Below are 24,080 nucleotides of genomic sequence, written 5' to 3' on the forward strand. Positions count from 1 at the left end.
TGTGATAGGAGATTTTTTACCGTCTAGACGGCTTCTGATCGGAGGGCAGTGGTATCCGATGCTGAAATAACCGGCCTGCACGACGTCTTTCCACGAAAGAACACTACAGATGACTCTCTCTAATCACCTAACGCTCCGTGAGTCTGCTTTACAATGCCACCAGGCCGCTGCTGTAGTCGCATCGTCTGAAACACTCGGAGCTTCTTCCCGAACTCACTGTATGAGGTTCTGTACTGTCAGAATATTTCCTAGCGCTTTGCACTCGGTTGTATTGTGTCGGTGACTCCTTCGTCCTATCAATAGCGTTGACACGCGGACTTCCCTTCTTCACATACTCTATAGCGCGACAAGCGTTTGCGCAAATCTCTGGCCTTACAAAAAAAAGTTTATCGGATGCTTGGACTTACGATCCTTCTACTTCCAAGTCGAAGTGATGAGGACGGACCTGGAGCCGGCGTGTCCCAGGCACAGTCGAGCGACGAAAAAATCGGGAAACGTATTTCATTGGAAGGAGCCCTTCGCAGAAAAGCCGGCTCGTGAAAAGATTGGCGGGGGAAGAGAACGGGACCGAAAAAAGAGTGGGAAATCGCTGAACGGTCTGCTGAACTGTTCCCTGTGGAAGCTGTCAAAAACTGCCCGGACCAGGGAGCGCGTGCCGCCTACTTGTCTCATACGAGAGGTGCCGTCGTCGTCTTCGTACTTTTCGCTTCCTTCTCGGTTACTTGTCCGGCACAACGTATCCCGCTTTTGCTCACTTCTGGCTGACCCACTTGTCAACATTATCGTCGCTGAAATTGTTTTGTGCACTGTTCGCTGCAACACCCGTTTGTGCATTTAGAACCAGGGTAAGCCAACAGCGCAGTTGAAGCGTCTGCTCACGGTACCTCGGGACGGGTTCCTGGTGTCGACTCGAACCGCTTCATAGACATGGAATGACCGTCGTTCCACCCTGCGCACCCTTCTTAGTTTTTGACAGACGACGCCTCAAAAACGTGAGGAGTTCCGTTTTCCTCGCCCTTTTCGCGGCGTTTATCGCGAGTAGCTGCGTCATGCACCAGCCGTCTCTACTGAGCTGTGCCGGCCGAGCGGATTTTTTTCAAGCGCAGGCGTTCCTGCGACGCCTCGAATCTGCCACAGAGAACTGTCGAGCCCCTCATCTCAGTTCCGTACGTTTTTGTCTTCTGTCGGAGGATACTTCGTGGAGAGCCTCTTCGCTACATTCTGCGTAGCGAAGGTTGCGAAGATGCAGCAGTCGGTGTCGCTGCCGGGGCCCGGCGTGGCGACTCGGGCATCTTCGACCGGACAGAGGGCGAGAAAGGACGTTTCTGCGTTGTCTTCTACCTCCACACTTTTTTCTGCGCGAAAAACGGAGTGTTTTTTCCCATCCGCTGCGAAAGCAGAGTTGCCAGAGTACCGCGATGTGCCTCGGTATCCGGGTAAACGTACACGGGAGAGACTCTCCGTGGATCACCCTGTTCAGAGCGCTTCAGTCAGTTGTTGTCATCGACACCGAAAAATGAAAGGCGGGATGACCTCGTCCTCTCATTCGGTTTCCGCGAGCGGCGGTGCCGCCTCTTCCGCCGCCAGGGGGGCTCCGCTCGCGCGCGGTCAGCGGTTGGTGTCTTCGGGAGTGCCGTATCGTACTCGTTTCCCCGCACAGACTCGTGGCGAGACTCCGTCGTGCTCATCTCAAGGTTCAGTGTCTGTTCCACCCGTCGAGAGATGCACAACAGGAACTCCCCGTTCAAGTCCAAATGTCTATGTGTACCCCTGTGTTTGCTTGTCACCTTGCCGGAAACGCGGTTTCCTTGAGTCCCTCTGTCTTTTTTTGTTGCTCTTGTCCAAGTTCTCCAGTCTCCTTTTTCCCCAGTCTCCCCTCCTTCCTCGGTCGAGAACGCGGCCGGACCCAGCTTTCCGTTCAGCGAGTGAAGCGTCGCGTCCGTCTCGGCGTGTACACTCGCTCCTCGCTTCACCTTTAGCGTCGGAACCGCTTCAGTTCTTCGCTCCTCTCTTTGCTGCTGCGCAGCCGTTTTCTGTCCTTGAAGAGGAAGGCGAGTGGGTGGAGGACGAGTACGAGGAAGAAGAAGATCCGCCGGAAGACGGCGGTGAGGAAGACGGGGAGGCCGACGACACCGCTTCAGCCACCCACCGCGTTTACCAGCACGACGAACGCTACTACAGGGCACTTCCTCTGACAGACTCTGACTATGTTCTCGAGAGCATTCGCATGCAGTTTCCACAGTTCGCTCTTTCCCCCTCTGTCTGGACCGACATCGAAGAAGAAGTCAGTCGGCGGCTGCGTCTCGTGGACCGCAGAGCGTTTCCGCAGTCTTTCTTCGAAAGCATCACTGAGAGCGAAGCGCTGGAGCCTGGTGCTCTCCTTACACCTCTCGGTCGAAACGAGCTGTCAGAAGGCGACGCTCGCGCCTACGAAGTGACAAAGTACGTTTCGAACATCTTGCTTACCGGCAAATGTAGGTTCGTGGACCAGCCGAGAAGGTAGCGGGAGGCAGTGGCGGAGAAGGGTGTATGCTATAGTAAGTGAAGGAGAGGATTTCGTGGAATCGCGGCATGGACGGTTGGAGGAAGAGGCGCCATACACAGACCTGTAGTTTTTGCGAGTTACAGTTTCTTTCCTGTGTGACTCCACTTTTCCACGCGGGGCTAGAGTGGTGTCTGTTCCCTCTGCGGTGCCTCAAAGAGGTGCACGGCCTCCCCTCAAGGCTTTCTTCAAAGAAATCTGCGATTCTGGAGAAGACTCAACTTTCTAGCCGCTGTCTCAGACAAGCGGCGTGATCTTTATTTGCTGTCTTGGACTTCTCCGAAACGCCAAACAGAGGAATTCGTCAAGTCGTGCAGCGCAGCGCCTGTGAGAACCGTTTCCGTGTGCGGCGAAGGTTCTCTTGTTCCTCTCTAGGGAGAGGCAGGGACCTGCGTATCTTGCTGTCAACCATGGTGGATGTTTTTCCACATCCAGCAAGTAAATGTTATACTCTTTTGGCCGAAAAAAGAACTGCACATGCGTATGTTGCGCAACTCCTTTTTTTGCCATGTGCACTCAGGATGACTGAGATCATCGAAGACGTTGTAAGGCGGCACCTCGGTACCCCAACCGCCTCCTTGCGCGACTCAAGCGGCTCTGCCTCATCTGTTTCTAACGCGCCGTCTCGGCAGAGGACCCGTGCGTCTTCGTCTGAAAGTGCGTCTTCTGCCTCCGCAGTCTCTCCACTCTCTGGAGGTAAAAGCAGCTCCCCTCTTGCCTCTGGCTCTTCACAGCCTTCTGAACTTCACACTGCAGATCCCGCGCCGTCGACAGCCTCTCCACCTCGACCAACACCCGATGGCGGGAGCCAGCCGGGTGGAGCGGCCAGCCTTTCCGCAGGCGATTCTTCTCCTGAGGCGACTGCGTTTTCTTCTCGCGACTCGACTTCAGGTCAGTCTGTGCGAAGCGAACGGCGTGAGGAGGCAGGGCCGTTGCTCGCGGAGTCGCAGGCGAACGTCTCTCCAGATTCTGCCGCCCCCCTGGGGCAGGATAGACACCTGCCGCAAGCCGACTCGGTGCACAGCAACTCACGAGCTTCTTCTTCAGAAGACTCTCTGCCCTCAAAAGCTTCCTCTAGCGCCAGCCTGCATGCATCCGGTGAAGCGAAGGGAAAGCAAGCAGGCAGTGCTTCACCGCGAGGCCCAGGAGCTCAGAGCCGTGGCGAGTTCGGACCGGAGGAGACGCTGACTGTTGGTCCAATCGAGTTCCGTCCCTCGGCGTACGTCGACTTGATTCTGCGTGTGGCGAAGCCGGGGAAATTTGGGAAGGACCCCCTGTCGAATCAGAGGAGAAGCCAACTGCACTCGCGCGGCCCAGGGACCAGAGACAGCGCAGAAATCGAGAAGGCGCGTTCTCGGTCTGCCTCGCCTCCCGAGACTTTTTCCCCGTCTTCGCCGCTGCATGCAAAAGCCGCTCCGCGTTCCGTGCAGAATTTCGGGGAGTTCTTCCTTCTGCTCCGAGGGGTGCTGGAGTATCGCCGAGAGGGCATGAGGCGACAGACACCGCTGACGCAGGAGCCTCTCTTTCCTCTTGGTGAAAACGTTTCTTTCGGCTTCGCAGGAGACGGAGAAGAGACAGCAGAGAGCGCAGAGGAAACTGCCGCAGTGCTCCAAGCCCTGCGGACGGAGCTTGACAACCTGTCTGTGCAGGTCGTGAAGAAGCTTCAGGCAGAAGCGTATGGAGCTTGTGCATTCTTGTCGTTTTTTGGCGTTCCGGATGCTGAGGGGAAGCTGCAGTTGCCTGGTGGATGGCCGAGAGACATTGCTCTTGCCCTGCGGTGCGCCGTCGAGGGCAATCGAGGACGACAGCTCTGCGGGACCTGCTTCGTGATCGACGGTAAGGAACAGCTGCAGGGGAAGAACTGTGATGCATGCGATCCATCCAACGATAAAGGAGTTCGGAAGAAGTACAGGACAGAGTTCGAGGTGTCGAGGCCTTCTGAGGAAAGAGTTCGAAAAAGGAAAAACGGGTGCATAGTTTGAGGAGTCTCCGTCATCAAGGAAAGACTTTTCGTGAACGAAAGTCTGCTTGGTGTGGAGAGCTTCTGGTGTCTTCCATGACTGTCCGCAGTAGAGTGTGTACACGCTCAAAGGTGGATTTGTGTGAAGCGCGAAGATTCGATCACAGAAACGAGAAGAACTTCACTCAAGAACACCCCGCGGGTCTTCGTTATTCAGTGCATGCAGGAGGTCTCTTCAACTCTGTTCTTTTTTCGCTTCCAAAGACACCGAGGTTGCCGCGTGCAGAGCCGAAACAGCCTCGCGGCGTGGAATCGAGTTCTCTATTTTACATGTTGCCTCTGGAGGGAACAGCGGTTGCCCACAAACTGAGAGGAACGCGAAGGAGCAGAACTCTTGAGAGAAAGAGGCGTTCTAGTGTGTCTTTGTCTCCGGGACTGACTTTTCTACCGTAAAAGACCAAGTGTCGGCAGTCGAGCAGTCACTACGGGAGGCGGTCGTCCTTGATTGTGTGAAGACACCTTGGACAAACACTTGGACAGTAGTTCATCCTTGACGAATCTCGCGCTTTCACATCTGACGGTTGAAGACGAATGCTTGCACCTGCTTGCATCAAATCATTTCTTCAGCTCCGAAATCCAACCCTGTCAAAATCGTAGCTTGTGATTCCGTGGTGCTGGAGTCAGAGCGACAAGCCTGCTTGCGACACACTCTCATTGTTTGTCTCTTGAGTCTTCAGATACTCTCCTCTATCCTTCTTCTCTGTCTCTACGGCATTGGAAAAAGTAGACGTCATCCACTCGACGCCTATACATGCCTTCTTTAAGATTCGTATACACGTTGATACCTTTGTAGACATGTCTCCATGATCTCCACGAAGAAATGTCTCCTGTGTCTCCCGCGCGCTCAGGTCTGGCGACCGCCTTGGGTTTCCCGCCGATTCTTGCGGGGTCGCATGCGTGGGCAGTGACGCAGGACGTCGGAATAAAAAGCCTCTTCGTCCTTCATCGTCAGTCGAACTTGTATATACCGCCAGACCTTCTGGAGGCAGGGCCAAGTCCCTGGCGGACAGACACACCACTTTGGAAGAACGGAGAGGGGATCTCTCAGAGATCCAGAGGAGTTCGCAGCAGGTTAGGCGCAGACTGGCGACAGAAGGAAAGTCCAGGAGACGGTCAGGATTTCCGCGGCAGGAACGCGTTGTAGACACAGACAGGAAAGAGTTACTGTTTTCTTCGTACGCCATCCGTGTAGGAGCGCGAACGACACAGCTGCTGCTCGTAGGCGTGGATCTGCTAGTCCCCATCGGCTACCGACGGAGAAACACAGAAACGCTTTTGAAGGGGGGGCAGGCGTTCCGGAAGCTTCCAGCGTATGTTCGAATTTCTTTTCGACTGTGCATGCACATTCTCAGCGCAGTCGGTGATCAGGAAACGATTTTCAGGTGTCAAATCCACCTCTGCGTTCGGCACATGCGTTTTCCCCATTTCTGCAGCTTCGATGCTCCTCTGATAAAATACGAGATGGCAGCGCAGATGGGAGACGCTCTGGGGAAGCTCGCAGCCGCCTACTACCTTCGAACCGGTCTAGGAAATGTAGATTACAGGTACTCAATGTTCACTACATTTTTCTACCTACATAAATATACGTATATAGATATATATATACATATATATACATATATTCAAATGTATATACATATATTCATATGTATATTCATATGTATATAAATAGATAGCCACGTATACATATTGAGACAGATACCAATGTGCGTATATGTGCGTGTGTACGGGTGAGTGTCAGGTGTAGTGCATGTGACTGGGGAGTTAGAATTGAGCACAGAATTGTTCTTGGAAGGCGTTTCACAGGTTGTCGATTTCCGTCTGTGTTGTTGACCAGATACAGAGAGAAGGAGGAGATTGACGAGCCTCGGATTCCAAACGAACTGTTGCCCTTCAGACCAAGGAAGCTCATCAAGGCTCAAATGTCCACTGAGCGTCTCCGTGAGTTTTTTTCTGCTTTCTGCAGTCTCGTGAGTGGAGAGTTTTCTTCGCGTTTCTCTGTCTTGAAGGGTCCTCCTTTTCTTTCTGTCTGTTTTCTGAGTTTATGCCTCCTTTGTCCTGTGTGTTTCTCTTTATTTTCGTCGTTTCCCTACGATTTTCCCTCCGCTTTTTCTTTACTTTGTGTTTTGTTATTTTTGCTTGTGTGCGGAGCCTCCTCGCCGGACAAGCGTCCTCGTGTCCGGCCCCAGGTTGCCCGTCTGTCGCCTCTCTGCCGTTCCCCTCCGGTCGCACTCTCACTTCGTCTGCCTCCCCACTCTCCTCCGGTTTCCTCTCCATTACCTTCCTGCTTCTGCCTCGTTTCCTTCTTTCTCTGCTTTTCTTTCCTCTTCCTTTGCCGTTCGTCCACCTTTTTCTCTGCCGCTCGTCCTTCCTTTCTCCCTCCGTGTCTGTTCGGCCGTCGCGTCTCTCCTCTTCTCGTCCACGTCGCCATTTTCTCCCCTCTCTTTTCTCTTCAGCTGGCGACTCCGCAGTGGGCTGCTTCGCCGCAGTCAAGCACACCCTGGACGTCGGCAGCGAAGCTGCTGACAAAAACGCGCTGCCTGTAGAGCCGCGTTTTCTGCTGCGCGAGCACCTGGTCCCCGCGGCGTTTCGACATACGAACGCAACGCTTGCGTCGCTGTCGAGCATCGAAGTCGCCAGCGCCGACGAGAGCCATGCCGGCAGCAGCAGACGCCAGGCGTCCGTCGGGAGCAGCACTGCAAGCGAAGAATATGCGCTGCTTGTGCAGAGCATGGCGCGAGACGGAAGCCCAGGGGGCCTCGCCGCGCTCGGCGACCTCTACTTCCACGGACATGAAGCAGGTGAGAGAAGGAAGAGGCAGAAAAAGCAAAAAAGCAGAAAGAAAGAAGGCTGTGAGTTTTTCACGACGGTAAGCGGGGAGCCTGAGAGAGTGGATTTCAGTCGCTCTTGATTGTCTTGGAGGACCTCAAACTTTATTGGAGGTGTGGGGAGAGAAAGATGCTTTTCCCGAGGCTCTTTTCACTACGGAATTCAGAGATCACGCTGCTGCATGCACTAGACGACAGACCTAACCTCTTGCTCCTCGGCTTCTGGTGGAAGTCGGTTCGACCAAGCTCAAGAGACGCGTCCGATTTGAACCTGCCAGTTATTTTTATTTTCTGCTCTAAACCGTATAAGGCCATGTGCTTCCCGACGCTTTGAGCTGTTGTTTGTCTTTTTGTCGGAACGGCGAGACGGAAAACGAGTTTCAACGCGGAGGGGAGGTCCACCTTTTCGTTTCCTGTCTCTCAGTGTCGGCGAGATCCTTGGCAGTCGAAGTCAGACTTCAAGGGTATAGACTAAGAGACTGCGCGAGTTCCTGGGGAAACGACTTCAGAGTCCTGTTGGGCGGTTCTGACGGGTGGGAGAGACATTGATGTTGTGAGGAGACGTTCGAAGAAAGAACGCGAGATACGATGGAATCGCCTCTGTCGCCACTGAATGTTCAGAATTGAACGCTTCTCTGGTTGTGTGTTGTTCGCGACACAGCGACTCGGTGACAGACAGTTACTGTGGGGCTCCGGCTGGTTGTTTCTCTCTGTCTTCTACGTCTGCCTCGAAGCTGGCTTTTCTCAGAAGATCGTTTGTCCTGTTGTGCAGTGGAACTGCGAGAGAAGAGACACCCGTTTTGTGGCGACATCGCAGAAGACTTCCTCTGTCCTTTTTTTTTTTCTAGGTGGCATTGCAAGAGACGTCGACCGCGCTGCAGAGCTTTGGAGGTCGGCGGCTGCGATGGGCGACACCAACGCGGCGATGGCTTTGGCGTACTTGCTTCTGGGAGATGTGGGCGAGGCCATGAAGACAGCGAAAGAAGACGCGTCGGAGAAGTCCGAAGAGAAGGAAGAAACCTCAGCTTCCTCTGCTGCTTCGGCGTCTCTGGGAACGCAGCCGGAACGCACGGCGAATCCCCTCGGAGACTCTGCCCGTGTCGCCGACTCGACCGCTGACTCGAGCGGGGGCGACAGTGCCAGTTCTTTCTTCTCCTTCTTGGGAGGAGGGACAGACTTACGAGCCACTGGACCTCCTCAAGAAGCTGTAGATACAGCTGGGCCTTCGCCGCTTCCAGGAGAAGCCGGCGGGGCGACGGGTGCGCCCGGGCACGATGTGTGGGGCTCCGCAGGAGACACCTTCGGAGGAGGCGGGGGACGCCTTGGAGGTTTCTTTGACGGATGGTTCAAGCGCCTCTTCGCGTTCGACGACCAGGACGAGCAGCAGGAGAAGCGCGGGATTGCCGAGAAAACGCAGAAACGGGCGACTCCAGAATCACCCAGAGCTGCAGCAGAACCGTACCTCAGACAGGTAGAGAGACAACCTAGAACGAAGACTTCCACGGTTCAGAGGCTTCGAGGGTGAAACCAGACTCCGGTGTCTGAGGTTCAACACTACACCACTGTGCGGGAGCTGTTGCGCCTTCACAGGACGGCGTACACAGAGGGGAGGGCATGCAGTAACTGTTGTGCGAAGATTCAAGTCGTGTGGAGGGCTCGAGGCGTACGATGTGCCAAACATCGTCACCTCTCGCTAGATGGTGATTGATAGCACCGTGGTGAGAGGGAGAGATCGAGGTGGCGCGTATGATCGTCTGTGCTGTCGACCATTGCATTTTTAAAAAAGCTCGCTTTGTCTGTTCCGCTAGCATGCGTGGAAAGTGAATGCATTTTCGTTTTAAAAAAGAATGTTCCGGGAAGAAGAAACGTCCGCGCATGTCCACCGGATGATAAAAGGGGGGGTTCCTCGTCAGTGCGTTTCGCCTGCACTGGGGTGAAGTTCTTTGAGTGCATGCGTTGTGTCTTGCAAACGCACGAACTGTTTTCCGCCAATCGCATGTACGCGTTCCCTCAAAACTTGACTCACGTTTCACCGCGCAACTTCTTCAGGTCATCGCTGGCGGAGACGGAGGGTCCGCCCATCTCGCGCGGTATCTCGCCTATCGCCTGGGAGTCGAAGGGTACACAAACAGCACCTTAGCTGGTGAGAGTGACAACGGCATACATGAGTCCATGCGCGTTTTCATTTGTCTGTGGATACCTCTCGGTCTTGTTCCATCTCGTTTCGTTTGTGTGTTATGAGAAGAAACGACGCTTTTTCTGATTCCTGTCCTGGAGAGCCGCGACACAGTGACGCCTCACCCTCGACGAGCGACAGCTGACGCGTTCGCTCGCTTGCTGTGTCTGGGAACCGACGTCGATCTTCACGACTCGGTATAGTCTGCTGGAACGGTGGAGTCCTGTTTTCCGGCCGCTTTTCGACTTGTGGCTGTCGCTTGTTTTTTCTTCTCTTCAGGTGAGAGTCTGCAGAAGGCAGCAGACCTCGGCGACAGCAACGCGCAGATGCTGTACGCGAATGCCCACATGAGTGGGGTGAGGCCGTCGTCGATTTCTGCCCATCCGTCCTCGTTTTTTCCAAATGGAACTGACGTCTCTGTCGCTCTCCGTTACTACAAGAAGGCAGCTGAACAAGGAAGAGTCGAGGCCATCTTTAACGTCGCCGTTCTCACTCTTCAAGGAGCGGACGAAGGGTCACCGTCCACTCCTGCCGCGTCTTCCACCTCCTTAGATCCCTCTTCTTCGTTTTCTCCTTCCTCTTCTTCTTCTCCTTCTTCTTCTTCTCCTTCTTCTTCTGCGCCCCAGACTCTTCGAAAGGGCCAGTCGCTTCGGCAGAGATGTGAAAAGGCCTTCGCTTTGCTTCAGAAGGTGGCGTTCAGCCACCCGACAGTGAGTGCCTTGCACGCGTTGTCTTCGTACGCGTTTTCGAAGGGAGACGAGACTGGCGCGCTGCTGGTCAATCTGCTTCTCTCGGAGATTGGTCACTCCGTCGGTCACGTTAACGCCGCGGGTCTCTGGCCGCGCCTGACGCGACGACGCGCAGAATTCGTCAGGCGTCTCTCAGCTGCGCTCAAAGAAAAGAGCAACAACAACGGAGAAGAGAAAGATGCACAGCAAGCCCCCGCGCGCGCCCACGAGAGAGAAGAGCGAGAACGAGGAAGGAGGGAAGCTGAGGCGCCCACGGAGGAAAGGCCAGAGGGACAGCGGTGTGCCAATGTCTCTGCCTTTGCGGTGCCGAGAGATTTCCTCCTCCCGCAGCAAGCTTACCTGGAGACTCCAGAGACTGCCGTCTATGCCATCTCTGACTCTCGCTTCTCAGTGTCGAGTGCGTCCGCTGCTGCCATTTCGCCGTTTGCGCCGAAGAAAACAGAAGCCGGTCGAGAACCACCCGCAGAAGCAGGGACCGTCTCGGAAAACTGTGATGTGTCGGTCGCCTCCAATGCCATGTCCGTTCACCTGCGGCACCTGCGAGTCTCGGAGTTCCTCAGGTGCTGGGCGCGGCCTCCAGGAGACGAGTGGCTCAAGGGACTTCATCTCCGGTTTCCCTTTCTTCGGCGACTCGCGCAGAGCTCAGGACCAGCAGAAGGCGAGGGCGAGTGGGGTCGCCTGAGCAACTCAGAGAGCGAAGGCCGCGCATGCGCATTCTACTTTTTGCGGAGAGCAGCTGCAGGGGTACGCGAGACGAAAGCGGGGGGATGCAAGAAGCTAGAGAGAAAAGGGAACATCTAGTTGCGGCATCCGAAGCGCATCTGTCAAGAGCTATGCTTTGCAGACTGTGGACGCCGTTCAGACGACAGAACACACACGAAACAGAGAAACAGTGAAGAGCCAACGGGGACTGACACCAGTCGAAAAAATCCATGCACGGTTTCGCTGGCGTCGAGAAACTGCTGCGTGGACCGGGGAACGTTCGCGGGCGAGAGGGACTCGCACTTTGAATTTCGGCTCCGTCAAAAAAAAACCTCAAAGAGAAAAGTTTTTTTCGTATCTTTCATGAGGAAATGTGGGTTGAGTCTTTGCACGTCTCAGAATCGCAGTCCTATACTCAGGTCTGCTCAGAAAACATCCACACGGTTTCCCGGATATTCTCTGCGGTCCTCAATGTTTTTTCTCAGGGTGATGCAACGAGCATGCTAGAAGTGACACGCGCGTACCTCGAACAGGCAGCGTTCTTCGAGGACATGCAGGAACAGGTGCATGCATCCTTTGCCAGTCGGAGCGCGGTTTTTCGCAGTTTGTCTGTCGAGGAGAGAATTGAGGAGATCGCCAGACGCACTGTGGAAGAGGAGACCGGCGCAGCGGCTTTGGGCTCCGAGGCGTCCGAGGGCTCTCAGGCTGTGCCCCACAGCGAAGGAGCTGCCGGGGGGCGCAGGCGGGACGAGAAGGGAGACAGCGAGGGCGGAAGGCCCTTTGCTGTTCCCGCCTGGGTCACCCGACTCTTCTTCGACGCCATCGAAGCGAGAAAAAGGGCATCGTTCTTGTGGAGAAGCGCGGCGGCGAAGCAGAAAGACGGCCGCGGACTCCTCGAGCTCGGAGAAGCCCTGGAGTATGGGCAGGGGGTCCGACGAAACCGCAAAGAGGCGTACAAGGTAAAGGAACAAAATGTGACACAAACGGGCAGAAGGCGTGATGGGAAAAACACAAAGGGCAAGCGGCATGTGGCGGTGCGAGGAAACGGAGCAGTAAGAGAGGTAGTTGGCGACACACACTAGCGCACTGCTGGAAGCGACGGAAATTGCGAGTTTCATATGAGAGACGGCGAAACATGCAAAAAGGGTGATGTAGACTTCAGCGGTGAACAGAATGCAGTGAAGGCCTGAAATATCTCTTTGGATGGAGGACGCTGTGATTCATCTTTCACAATGATCTCGACAGTTTGTCGCGGGTGTAGGTTCTTTCCCTCACGCGGAACTGTTGTTTCCATGGTGCGCCTTTTCAGACAGCTTTTTGTGTTGCAGATTTCGGGGTGTCGCTTCGCATTTCGTTTTGTGTCGGCTTGCCGGTGGCTTTGCAATCGAATCACCTTTCTCTTTTCTCGGACTTCTGCGCCTTTCCCCTTCCAGATCTACTGGGCCATGGCCACAGATCCGCAGCATGCAGCGGCTAGCAGATTTCTCGGCTTTCTCGCGTTGACACGAGCGCTGCTGAACTGGGCGGGGCGACGCATCATCGACCTGTCTGTCCCTTCTGTCTCCGACCCTGCTGCCTCTGTCTCTGCGGTGGCAGCGCCGCAGACGGGGCACGAAATCGAAGAGAAGAGAGAGAGAGAGATTGAGACGGTTTGGGAACGTGGGCGAGAAGACGGGGATGTCAAGGACGGAGACGCTCTGAAAGAGCTGGCAGTGGGAAAAGACGATGACCCGTCTCCAATCGCATGCATTCAGGAGTTTCGAGCTTCAGTAAGCAGCTGAGACGTTGGCATTCTGAAGCGTCTTTCTTGCGAGAGATTACGTCGCGGAACTCGTCTTCTTCAGGTTCACGTAAAGGCTTCGGGCGTGCATCTCCAGAATTCCTCGAAACTGACAGTCTGTGTGCTTGCTGTCCTTGTAAATGGAAGGGTGCGGCTTTGACGTAGTGTGCAGGAGGCCGAGCCTCGGGTCCAGTGTCCACAAGATCGCATGCAGTTCGAGAAGGGAAGTCGAGCGTCGGGGAGAGGAACTGCCTCAAGCCCTGTCCGTTTGGAAACTCGTGAGAACATTTATTTGTGTGGTTCTTTTCCTTTAGGAACAACGCGCGCACGAGTCGCAGAACTACGTCTGGAACCGGCTCTTGCTCGTTTTCTGCCTGTTGCTTTTGGCCTCGCTCCTGGGAATTTTAACTGCGGTGCATGCACGCGGTCTGACTGCTGCTGGGCCGCCGCTGCGCGCCGCGGAACGGGAGACGAACGACCTCCCTTTCTTTAACGTGGACTCTTTTAGAGAGAGGAGACCGACAGCAGTGGACTCCACTGGGACGGGAGGCTCTGCGGCCGCTGGTGCGACCGTGACGGAAAGACGAGGAGAAAGAGAAGGCGAAGGTTCTCCTTTGGATTTTTGGCCGAAACCAAGAGACAGTGAAACTCCAGCGAGGTCTTCGAGTCCAACCACGTCGGCAGTCTCCCTCGCTGATGCACGCATGCAGTCGGGCGAAGAAGAGCCAGCTCGCCAGAGAACTTGTGAAGACACCGGAGTGACGGCGACAGGTCCGGGAATTTTGCCGGAGAGAAATGGCGAAGAGGTGGAGAGCCGGCGCGCAGGGGTGGGTGAAGTGGACAAAGATAGCGATGCCCCAGAAAGTAGTTGCGGGGGGAGAGGCGGAGGGACACTGGACGGCGAGGGAGAGAGATCGCAGATTCGCCGGAGGGTCACTGGGAGGGACCCCGTGCATTTTTCAGCTGAATAAAATTGTGGAACTGTTTGTACCCTCTTGCGACTACGAATTTTCTATGCCACACGTGCGAGACCATCGCCGTTGTTTTATATCTGAGTAGCGCGTCGACGGGGTTTGTTTGGCATCGGTTGCGTTCTTGGCGTTAAAGAATATGGCTTACTGTCACCACTTGTAAATTAACCGTGCAGGATCGGTGGGTGCGTAGACACCGGCCGACTGCGAAGACTCGTTTGCCAGCCATGCGAGGACAGGAACTTCGCAGTTTGCTGCAAGTGAGTAACAGAAACGAAGTGGGTAGTCACAAAAAGTTGAACGGCGCCTGCCGTTTTTCATAGGCGACGGCTTGCGGTGCTGGACAGGTTTGCAGAAAGACTGTCAAAAAGAAGCGGGGAATCAGATTTGCCAGTCCATAGAGGAAATCCGCAAACGTGGACGGCAGGTCGCGTGTCCGTTGCGGTGTATATCCACCACGAGCTTTTGCATTTTTGCCTCTTGGCAATGTGGAGGGTCGAATGGGTTTCGTGTGAGGACAAAGTGCAGAGCCGCGAAACGTGTCCAACGGTATCGCCGCTCGAGTCCCTTGTACTTTACATACGATGCGAGACGCGCAAGCGACCGGTTCAGTGCGTAGATGATACAACACACAGAGAAGGATTCGTTACGAGATCTGCTTTTTTTCGGTATCTGTGCCGCCGTAGACATTTCGGGGTGGCAGAATGGAACGAAGCTGCGTGGGTGCACGGAATGGTCGGTAAGAAGTCCTCGCCTGTGCTTGCCACGGGGTGAGTACGCGGTGGCAGCAAGGCGCTTTTGTGCGGAACCTTTGGCCCCTTGCTGGAAGATTGACCGAGAACGGTTCAACGAAATAATATGAGGCGGGAAATGTCACGCAGGCGGGGTAAAATGAAACGATGATGAGTGCCTTTAGACAGAGGCGTTGCGCGTAAGACACCCAGAGAAAAATACGTAATGAAGAAGGCACGCAGAATCGATTTTCGTGCTGATTGTCCATCCTCGCCTTCGAATCCGGGGACGGAATGGCGGATCGCTGGTGAACCGCGCAACGCTTTCGGAAGTGACAAGATCCCCTGGCTGCCGCAACTTGTATCACAGTTGGATTACCGCATGTGGTGGTCAGTAGCACTTTCTTTCCTGATTTAAGTTGCGCGATGGTTAGTCTGCTCGGGCAGTGGTCGAAGACATTTATCTGCCCTATTTAGGTTTTGTTCTTTTGGTGAATCTCCTAACGATGTGGTTTCATCCAAACACACGCCTGTCACATGCATTCAATTTTTTACACAGCTGGACCATCGAGTACGGATGCATTCAGGACACAACGAAGAGACGACTTCACCGGAGATTCTTTTCTCACGAGGCCAGGCTTCATACGGCAAAAACTCTGCCCTTTCTTGGGAGTGGTAGCCGTCTTGCCGCTGTTCGACGCATGCGCCCAAATCATTTGCTCTGGTGCCGTTTGGCAGAAGGAAAACCGATGAAGAGATCTGCGTAAAAGGAGATCACGCTGGCATGTGAGACTTGCGTCACCGAATATCGTGCCAGATCCGCTCTAGCGGATGACCCTTGCAGACCCATGGGGAATTTTGGCACACATCAACACGACAGGTTTTAGGGCTTAGTTAGAGTTCCTATGAAACGACGTTCAATCACTTCAGCGGAGAACTGTTTCAACAATCCGGCGGCCGTGGTACGAAAACTTCGCCGCGGTGATAGTGTGTCACGTGCATCAGCGTGGAAAGGTAGGTAACATCGTCAAAGTGCGAAGACAGAGAAATACATTTCTCATTTCCTTCTTTATACCATCGCTACAATGTATCGCTGTCTCAGTGGTTTCGTAACTGCAGAGGAGTTCTGACAAGCTTCGTCTTTCTTTGCAACTTTGTCGGGGTGGCAAGTGCAAATGTAACCTAAACACCCCCTGGCCCAGTCTTGGATCGTTTGCCATGTGTCGCGCCATGATCGGAACCGCGTTCTACTTGAAAGAATACCTCGTCTGCAGTCAAAACGGTCCACTCAAAGAGAAGCGCAGCGTGTGTGGCATCTTTTTAGAAGTGCTACTCAGAGGTACGGGAGAGCCACGTATAACTGCAAGACGTTGTGGCGTTGTGAAAGCGCAAATACATTTAGCGACTAGATTTCGCAGTAACGGTCCCTTTTTGCTTTTCCGAAGCAACTTATTTCCACATCAGACATGGACATATTCGGTGTCAGTTCAGCAAGAGCGGGGGATCATTTTATCGCCTTTTGCTAAAGTCGGGTGCTTCCTTGGCTTCTTTGTAAAGATCTCATGACGAAGCAGTTGCCCCGTGTCTTGCCGTTGCCGAGTTAACGCACATAGCTTGCACGAATGCACTTGTTGCGCTGGCTGAAGTGCGATCGCTTTTTTGACAGGTAGCGCTGGCTTGAAGTCCGCTGTCCTGGGCAGCAGCCTCGAACTATGGCGATACAGGATGCATCCCGTTACTCAAACGTCAAACCGTGGTTGTATGCAAGGTAAGTGGCTGTCGTACATGCATCTCCGACACAGTGATTGAATCGTCGCGTCCTTCTGACTGAACTTCCACCGTGCTGTTGACATCATTTTTGTGAAACACACTATTATGTCCTAAAGGGATATCGTGTTCACTGTTATCTGAGAAAGGAACGGGTGAGAGTGACGGTGTCAACGGACGAGACACACAGAAAGACAGCGAGACGCTTCCGAGCCCCCCCCCCGCCCCCACGCTCACACTGTGATCTCAAGTTGGCCTTTCACGCTCAAGCTCCAGGGGAGGAAAAATGCTCACCCGAGAAAGACCCGTTTTATCACAAAATCGACAAAATCTGCTACACATAGGCCACCAGTTGGGCTTCCTGTCGAACGAATTGTGGTTGGAACGCACGCGTGTGTCACACGTACTCCGACAAGAAACCGTGGTTTAGCGGCCGCTTTGCCAACTCATCCAACAATTGTGACTCACCGGCGAAGAATCATTTGGCTTTCTTGTGATCGTCTCCAGTTTCACTTCTCTTCGGCGGTGTGAAAGCCGTTTTTCGCCCCTGTGGCATTCGTGCTGTGCCCTGTGTGTCGTTTCGCCATCGCATGCAATCGCCCGAAGATCATTTCGCCAGCACATCTGCGGAGTTTCTCCCGGCGGATGCTTTCTTTTCTCCCGCCAGTCGTGAGACAGACACACACTCACTGCGTCGTTTGAAAACTGCTTGCATCTTTGCATCCACTTCCACCTCTCCAATGTGTCGTAGTAGAAGCTACACAGCGAGCTCAGTTGACGACCAAGAGACAGTCTCGTTGTTCCACGATCCTTCAGGTGTTACCACACCTCATGCAACCTGCCAGTGTTCTTGTCCGCGTGAACCACTCGTGCCAGTTTCTTCAGTTTTCCTCTTTTCCCTTGCTGCCTCAGAATTTTCCACGAAACACGCCGTGCCTTTCGCCCTTTCCAGTTCGCCGCCGTTCTGGTGAGCCTGCCTGGGCGGTGTAAACCAAACAGCGCTGCTTCGTTTCTTGTCGCAGGCCGCGGAAGGTCAGCCGCCCCCGTCCCGGTGTCCACATGAAGTCGCCAAGTGGCTTGTCGGGGGCGTCCGCGCAAGGCGTCGGAGCGGAGGAAACCTCCGTTTCGCTTCTCGCGCGACTTGAGGCAGAAAGTGCGTTGACCCCTGAGGATCTGGAACAGCTCCGCAGGGGTCTGCGCCGTTTTCAGGGCGGCGGTGACGGAGACGTTTCTGAAGAGTCAGACAGTTTGCGGAAGCGCGGCCGGCATGGCGACGGAGACGAAGAAGACTCGGTGGACCGCGGAGAGGCTTGCGAGGAAGGACGCCCGACAGAAAATCCTGCTTCAGCCAAGAGGAGCCTGAAGGCGATGCCCGGAGGATTTCTGCGTGCAGTGGCGGACTACGAAGACCGAGGCTCGGATCGCTTTGTTGTTCGCACCAGAAAATACCAACAGCAGTACAGCGCTGTCTACTACTCCAGACTCGCTGCCCTCTCCGGGACTCTCTTCAAGCAAGCAGAAAATCGGTGGCCTGGCCTCTGCATTCACCCGTGCATTCGAGACATGCAGACGGGGGTGAGCAACCGCCATGGCGTCTGGGTCGCTTGAGACAGGGAAAACTGGCCGCTAACCTCCCCGAATTGCCTCCAGTCTTTTCTCGGCCGTTGCCGCGCCGCGTGGAAAAGGGGTACCACTCGTCCTCGATTGAATTCTTCCATGCAAACTCGTCGCATGTGATCTGAAGCATCTTCATCGTCCGCGGACAGTTTAGGAAAGATGGTCGGAATTCGATGTGATCTTGGGGCCTCTTGGCGGCTGCACTAGACAACAAGGTCTGCCCGAAAAAGACTCGCGAATGCACTGAATGTTCTCGAAAACGTGAGACGTCGTCGCTCCCCCGTGTTTCTGGTTTCTGCCCGCGCTCGAATTCTCCGGGGAGACTTTCTCGGTTTCCGGTCTTGGGCACAAACTGTTCGCCGTTCGCAGAGAGACGGCGGGACTTTCTTTCTCATGTTCCACTTCCATGCGCGATGATTTGTCTGTCTTCAGCAAGAGTGCGTTATTGTCGGGACGCTGTTCAAGGACATGGTTCTCAAGCCTTCCGTGCTGAAGGAGTATCTCGACGACATTCAGGTTCAGGTACGCGGTCGCTCTTTAAACAAACAGACTCGATGGCATCCACAGCATCTCGCTGACTCCGCCATGCGCCGTCCTTCCAGTTTTTCTTTCGGTGTTTCTCTGTATTTCGAGTTGACCTTGCTTGCCGCGCCCCATAAAAGTTCCTATTTCCAACTGTCCACTTTTTCGTCTGTCCCCTCCTGGGTGTCTGCCCCTCCCATTTCCCTCGAATCCGCCACGTTCGAGGTGTACATTGGACAAAGGCGTTTCTACAGATCTTTATGCACATGTCCACAAGCTGTTGGGGTTTACGTTTTCGTTTTGAAGGGAGCAGGTGTACCATTAGATCCTCCGGTCTGTCGTCTGAACCCCAGGCAGTGTCTCGCGCGCTTCCTTATTTTTTATTCAACACTTGACACAGGGGCACTCGATTTCCAGGTTTCTGTTTCCGTGAAGCTCTGCAGTTGCTGCAAGCCCTGAACCGCTGCTGAGTGCAGTGTGCATGGACGACTGGTCGTTTCGTTCTTGTCGCTCATCCAGATGTGTAAAAAGCGCTACGATTCAACATCCGTGGAGAATGTCAAAGTTCGCGCGCATCGACGCCTGCGCTGGTGTGCACCTGAAACGTGTGAAGCCGCGTTCACCTGTCCTCAAGGCGCTTTTCCCTTTTTTCTGCGGGTGCGACAGGCAACACCAAACAGCTTTCTGTCGGACTCCGACGCTCTCTTTCTCGAGGATCAAACGGCTCGTGTCCGCCTCGTTGTCGACGCCGCGTCCTCCTCGTCGGCGGAAGAAAACGGAGAGAACGCAGAAGAAACAGACGCACTTGCAGATGCTGGCGAACAGCCGGAGAAACAGAAGCTGCGCGTCAATGGAGTAGTGACGGGCTTGGTGAGCTTTCCCTTTGGGGTGTGTTTAAAGTTTTTTAAAGATATTTTTGTGACACACGTGGATATAAACTTTTCCAGATGGGACGTGGATTCGGATACAAAGAAAGCCGCATTTTTTGATCGTTCCGTCCCCATCGACGTTCATGTTGACTTGCGTCCTATTCGTTTGGCTGCTTGCAGTACAATCTCACATCGCAGTCAGTTCTTGAGGATCCTTTCCGTGTACAGTACCTCCCCGGTCTGCTCTGTGGTTCCGCCGAGTGTCGGGAAGCGAAAAAACTCTCGAATTTCCGTCGTTCTTGCTTGCCTTCAATTAGGCTCGTCGCCCCTCTCGTACCCTTTCCGGAACGGTGTCCGACGCAGCTCATGACGGCCTGCATTTCCTGTTATCAGCGTTGCTCCTTCACACCCACACTGTGTGTGCCTTGCTGCCTCAGCACGGTGTTGCCTTACCAAAACCGAGGTTCCTTTTCTATTCTGTTTCTAAAGGCGTTTCCTGACATGCTCCGGCTCCTCAAAATGCCTTTCGTCAGCCTAGATGCGGGACCATCATTGCCTTCGCGGTGACGTTTGCCTTCGTAGGTCGTCGCGGTTCGGGGTGTTGCTACAGACAACGGTCGGTTCCTCGTGCGCGATTTCTGTCTTGGAGGCGCCCCGGCTTTTCCGCCTCTTTCGCGGCCTCTACGTCCGGAGACACCGGCGCGGGCCGACAAGCCTCAAGGCCGAGAAAGCGCTCTTGCAAATGTCGATCTCGACTCGAAATTCGTCGCCTTTGTGTCAGGTAGCTCTCGTCTCGGTCTCCGCTGTGGTTCCCAAGGCACCAGCGCTCTTTAGGCTCTGTGTTCTTTGTCAACTGTTCCACGTCGCCAGGCAATGAATGGTTCCCCTCTCTCGCTCTCTCGCTCTGCAAGCGTGTGAGCGATTTTTGTGTCGCACCCGACTCGAGAAATCCATGCGTGGATTGTTTGCATCGAAAACAAGGTGACTCGATCTCGCCAGTCAAACGACTTTTAAGTCATTTAGAAGGCGCAAAAAAAGTGGAGTTGGTGCGAGCTGCGTCTCGTGCGTGTTCCAAGTGTAGTCGCTCTTTAACGTCGTTCCAATTGATTTCTCGCTGAGCTGTCTCCGCCGGTGCCCCGGTACCACAGCTGCCTGCAGGGCTCGTTGCCTGGCTTTCCGTCAGTTTCAACCTTTAGGTGCGTTGCTCTCGTTCGCTCCTGCCTCAAACTGCACGGCTTTCGCGGAGTTCCCTTCTCGTTGATCAATCGCTGTGTTTTCGATCTCCACGCGTTTCCTCAGATTTGCGGATCGGCGACGCAAACGGCGACCCCGCGAGTCTGCAGCTTCTCCGCGATTTCCTTCTCGGCGCCTTTGGGTACGTCAGGAAGACCGTTTGTGTCCTCTGTCGCCCTCTGCTTTTCGCCGTCGCTCGTTTTCTCTCTTGGCCTCTTTTTTTGCCGATCTCTCGGCCCAGCGCTTGCTGGCGCCTGCTGACGCGCCTTTTCTCCGTCGAGTTTCTCTCGGTCTCGCGCTCTCAAGTGCTTGGACACTGAGTCTGCTCACCCCCCCCTTCCTCCCGTCGGTGTCGCTCCGACTCGGCTTCCGGCAGTTTGGTCTCCTCCTTGCTCCTTGTTCCCCTCATGCTCTCTGCCTTCTGCGCTGCGCCTCTCTTATCTCCCCTTCCCCTCTGCCGCTCCTGTCTCACCGCTTCCTCGTTCACCGTCGCCTTCCTTTTTCACAACGCGCCTTCGTCTGCTGTTTCGCAGGGGATCCTTCGAGTGTCAATTGGCCTCTCGAGTGGTGCGCCTTGTGATTGCGGGGAACGCGTTGGCCGCCGTGCAAAGGCCGCCGTCTGCGTCTTCGTCTGCTTCTTCGCCTTCGAAGCCTGGCGCCGGCGCGAACGCGTCTTTGAAGGCGACTCTGCAGGAAGCAGACGTTTTTCTCTCTCAGCTCGCGGCTTCTGTGCCCGTCGACCTGATGCCTGGAGACGCAGATCCGACAACTTTCTCTCTTCCGCAGCAGCCTCTGCATGGAGCTCTTCTTCCCATCAGTCGGACCTACGGAAGCATCCGCGCCGTCTCCAATCCGCATGCGTTCGCGCTAGATCAAGTGCGTTTGTTTCAAGGCTGCCTCAGAGAAAATGAGGTTGAGGACATCTAGGGAGCAGCGGTTTCAAGTCGGGGTGCAGGGTGTTGGGGAGGCATTTAGACTTGTCGAGATTTTCTGGGATCGAGTCCTCTCCACTCTGCGTTGCTACGCACCATCGCGTGGAGACAGAGACGTCGCGCCTGTCCATCTGGGGACGCGAATGGATTTCCTTCCGGCTAGACCTTCGGGTGTCTGAGAATGGCTGTGCCCTCTGCATGCACCCAAGACCTCTTCAGGAAACAAAGGGTCGCCTCACCACTCGTGTGTCTCTGTGCAATTCGTGCAAACGCGATCTGAGGCTCTCTCTGCCTTTGACTACTCTCTTTTCTGACAGTTGTTTTCGACTGTCGTCGGTCCCTCGCGTCCTCTCCGACAGCGCGTGCGAACTGCTTGACTTGCGCGGCTCCACCCTTTCTTTCCTTTGTGATTTGCATTTCCACCGGTGGGCGTGAGGTCCTGGGAACTCGCCTTTTTTTCTGTCGACTCAACGAATGGTCACCAGTGCGTGCCTTGTGCAGATTCGATTCATCGGCTCGGCAGGACAGCCTGTCTCGAACGTTTGCGCCTTCTCGGACCTGAGGCCACTGGGTAAGTTGTCTTGAAGCGAGACGAAGAAGAGAACCGACCTCCATTTTTCTGGTTTCCGTGTCTTCTTGGACGTCGCCGTCGCCCACAATGCGGATTCACTGTGGGGTGCAGAGAACCATGCCTGCAGCAGGGAGGTGGAGGAACGCAGCTTCGCGCCAGAAGAAGCTTTCGGAAGCGTTGTCTCATTGGCTCAGAGCCGGTTTGTCACAGTGCCGCGGCGAGAGTGGGTGATGTAGCATGGTCTCTGTCTTCGTCTCGAGACGAAGGTTTATCGATGGTTTTCGCCTCCTGCCCATGCAGAGAGCAGATGTCCAGCTGGTGGAGTTCGACACAAAGAGAGGCAGGGAAGAAGGCGCAGAGGGCAACACACATACACAGACGGAGGAAGAAACAGGAGACAGTCGCGGTGTCCACGGGACGCGCAGGGATAGCTGGACATGGCAAGAAGGGAAACAAACGGAAAGAACGGATGGGAAGACACCGAGAGAAAAACAGTGTGCCGAGAGACAGTCCATGGAATTAGGTAGCAGACTGAACTGGGAAAAGTCATGGAGGAACCCATGACGAAAACAATGCCAAGAGAGAGCACAGACTCGACCATGCGGTCTCTGTGAGAAGCACAACGGCTGAAGTGACGAGGGAAACACAAGTGAACTTTTGTGTCTGTTTTCAAAGATCCTGCGGTGTTTGCACGGCTGGTGTAGGACTAAAAGCAAACGGTGGAAATCGTTAGGATGTAGGCGTAAACGGCGTGTGAATGCGAGCTGCAAACGTATTTCTGGAGATCGGTTGTTCTATCAACGCATAGTCTGCCCTTCTGACAGTCAGACGCGTCAAAACCTCCAATGCGGCTTTCACTTGCCACTGCGTGGAGTGAGGCAAATGTGTAGGCAAGACTTTTCGATTGTTGTTTTACATCTCCGTCGAGAACTCAGTCAGAGAGTGGCGACAGGAGTGCATGGAGTCTTGGGCGGTCTCCTTCGCCTTTCTGATGTCTTTACAGAGGCGCTGAGACTCTGCACCGAGGCCCGGTGCCTGGCACCAACAGCTCCGGACTCCCTTTCGTAAGTTTGGATTTTTCGTTCGTGTTTCGCATGTTTGGGTTCCACATCTTTGGAAGTCTGTCGATTGCGCGTCGTGGAAGCGTAAGGTTTTCCGCACATGTGGGCGCTCCTCGTTGCCTGTCGTTCCGGTTCAACGCGACGCTCGTCTTGTGTCTCGACCGCCAGAGTGGATGAAGAACGTACGATCGCTGGAGGCTTTCGCTTGTCGTTTCGCCTTCGGTTCATGCGCAGTTGAGTCGCCTAGTCGCCTGTCTACGCGAAAAAAAGAACGCGCTAGATTCGCTTTCTTGAGACGGGATGCAGCTGGACTCTGGCACGCGAAACCATGTTTGAGCCTTCGCGTCGCGCTGCGTTTCGCTCAGGCTGTATCCCTTTGTGAAGGACGACCCTTGCTGCATCGCGCCGCCTGACTACCACCATGTTTACTTTTCTGGAAATCACGACTCTCTGAGTTTCGAGCGCATGACGAGAACAGGCGGCGAAGAACAGGCGGACGGGCAGATGGACGTGGACAGCGACCAAGACAAAGAAGGCCCTTTGCTTCTGTGCATTCCAAGTTTCGCGAAAACCAAGACTCTCGTTCTCGTCGATCTACAGTCTCTCAGCGTCCACCCAGTGCACTTAGTGGTCGCCGCTGAGGAAAACTAGCCGCCTTTTCTGCGGAGGAAAACTAGCCGCCTTTTCTGCGGAGGAAAACGAAAAACCTTCGCTTCCTCTGTCAATGCAGCAAACCCCCATAAAGGGCTCATCACACCCAAAGACATGTCCGTACATGATTATATTACACGTTTATATATACATATATATAAATATATATAAAGATATATAAATATATATCTGTATATGTAGATGTCGCTTTTGTCTTCGCCTTGTTTAGGAATATTTGGCGTACCGCGCATTTGCGCGCGAGGTGACGCAAGCGTTGTTTCTCTTTGTTGGCCACTGTGAGGGGCCAGGGGATACGATTTTAGGTCGGCTGGAACAGACTCTGGAACCGAATAGGAAT

The 24,080-nt window shown here is 54.4% G+C and overlaps 2 protein-coding genes across 2 annotated transcripts; both read left to right on the plus strand.

The window, feature by feature from the left end:
• Positions 1-1,243: 1,243 nt before the first annotated feature.
• TGME49_233810 (Sel1 repeat-containing protein) lies at positions 1,244-15,178 on the plus strand (the record flags this gene model as incomplete). The annotated part of the gene is made up of 14 exons (XM_018780375.1): positions 1,244-2,442; positions 3,063-4,378; positions 5,411-5,633; positions 5,996-6,106; positions 6,400-6,503; positions 7,019-7,363; positions 8,239-8,861; positions 9,440-9,533; positions 9,846-11,059; positions 11,503-11,976; positions 12,451-12,786; positions 13,112-13,624; positions 13,945-14,028; positions 15,059-15,178. The coding sequence occupies 14 exons, from the start codon at positions 1,244-1,246 to the stop codon at positions 15,176-15,178; spliced, it is 6,756 nt and encodes a 2,251-aa protein (XP_018636767.1).
• A 2,147-nt stretch (positions 15,179-17,325) lies between these two features.
• On the plus strand, positions 17,326-23,722 carry TGME49_233820 (DNA polymerase epsilon subunit B protein; the record flags this gene model as incomplete). Its single annotated transcript, XM_018780376.1, has 9 exons — positions 17,326-17,841; positions 18,316-18,405; positions 19,072-19,275; positions 19,857-20,055; positions 20,574-20,649; positions 21,041-21,383; positions 21,941-22,010; positions 23,014-23,074; positions 23,437-23,722. The coding sequence occupies 9 exons, from the start codon at positions 17,326-17,328 to the stop codon at positions 23,720-23,722; spliced, it is 1,845 nt and encodes a 614-aa protein (XP_018636766.1).
• Positions 23,723-24,080: the final 358 nt, after the last annotated feature.

Source organism: Toxoplasma gondii, chromosome VIII (assembly GCF_000006565.2).
Source record: "Toxoplasma gondii ME49 chromosome VIII, whole genome shotgun sequence".
Lineage (NCBI taxonomy): Eukaryota > Apicomplexa > Conoidasida > Eucoccidiorida > Sarcocystidae > Toxoplasma > Toxoplasma gondii.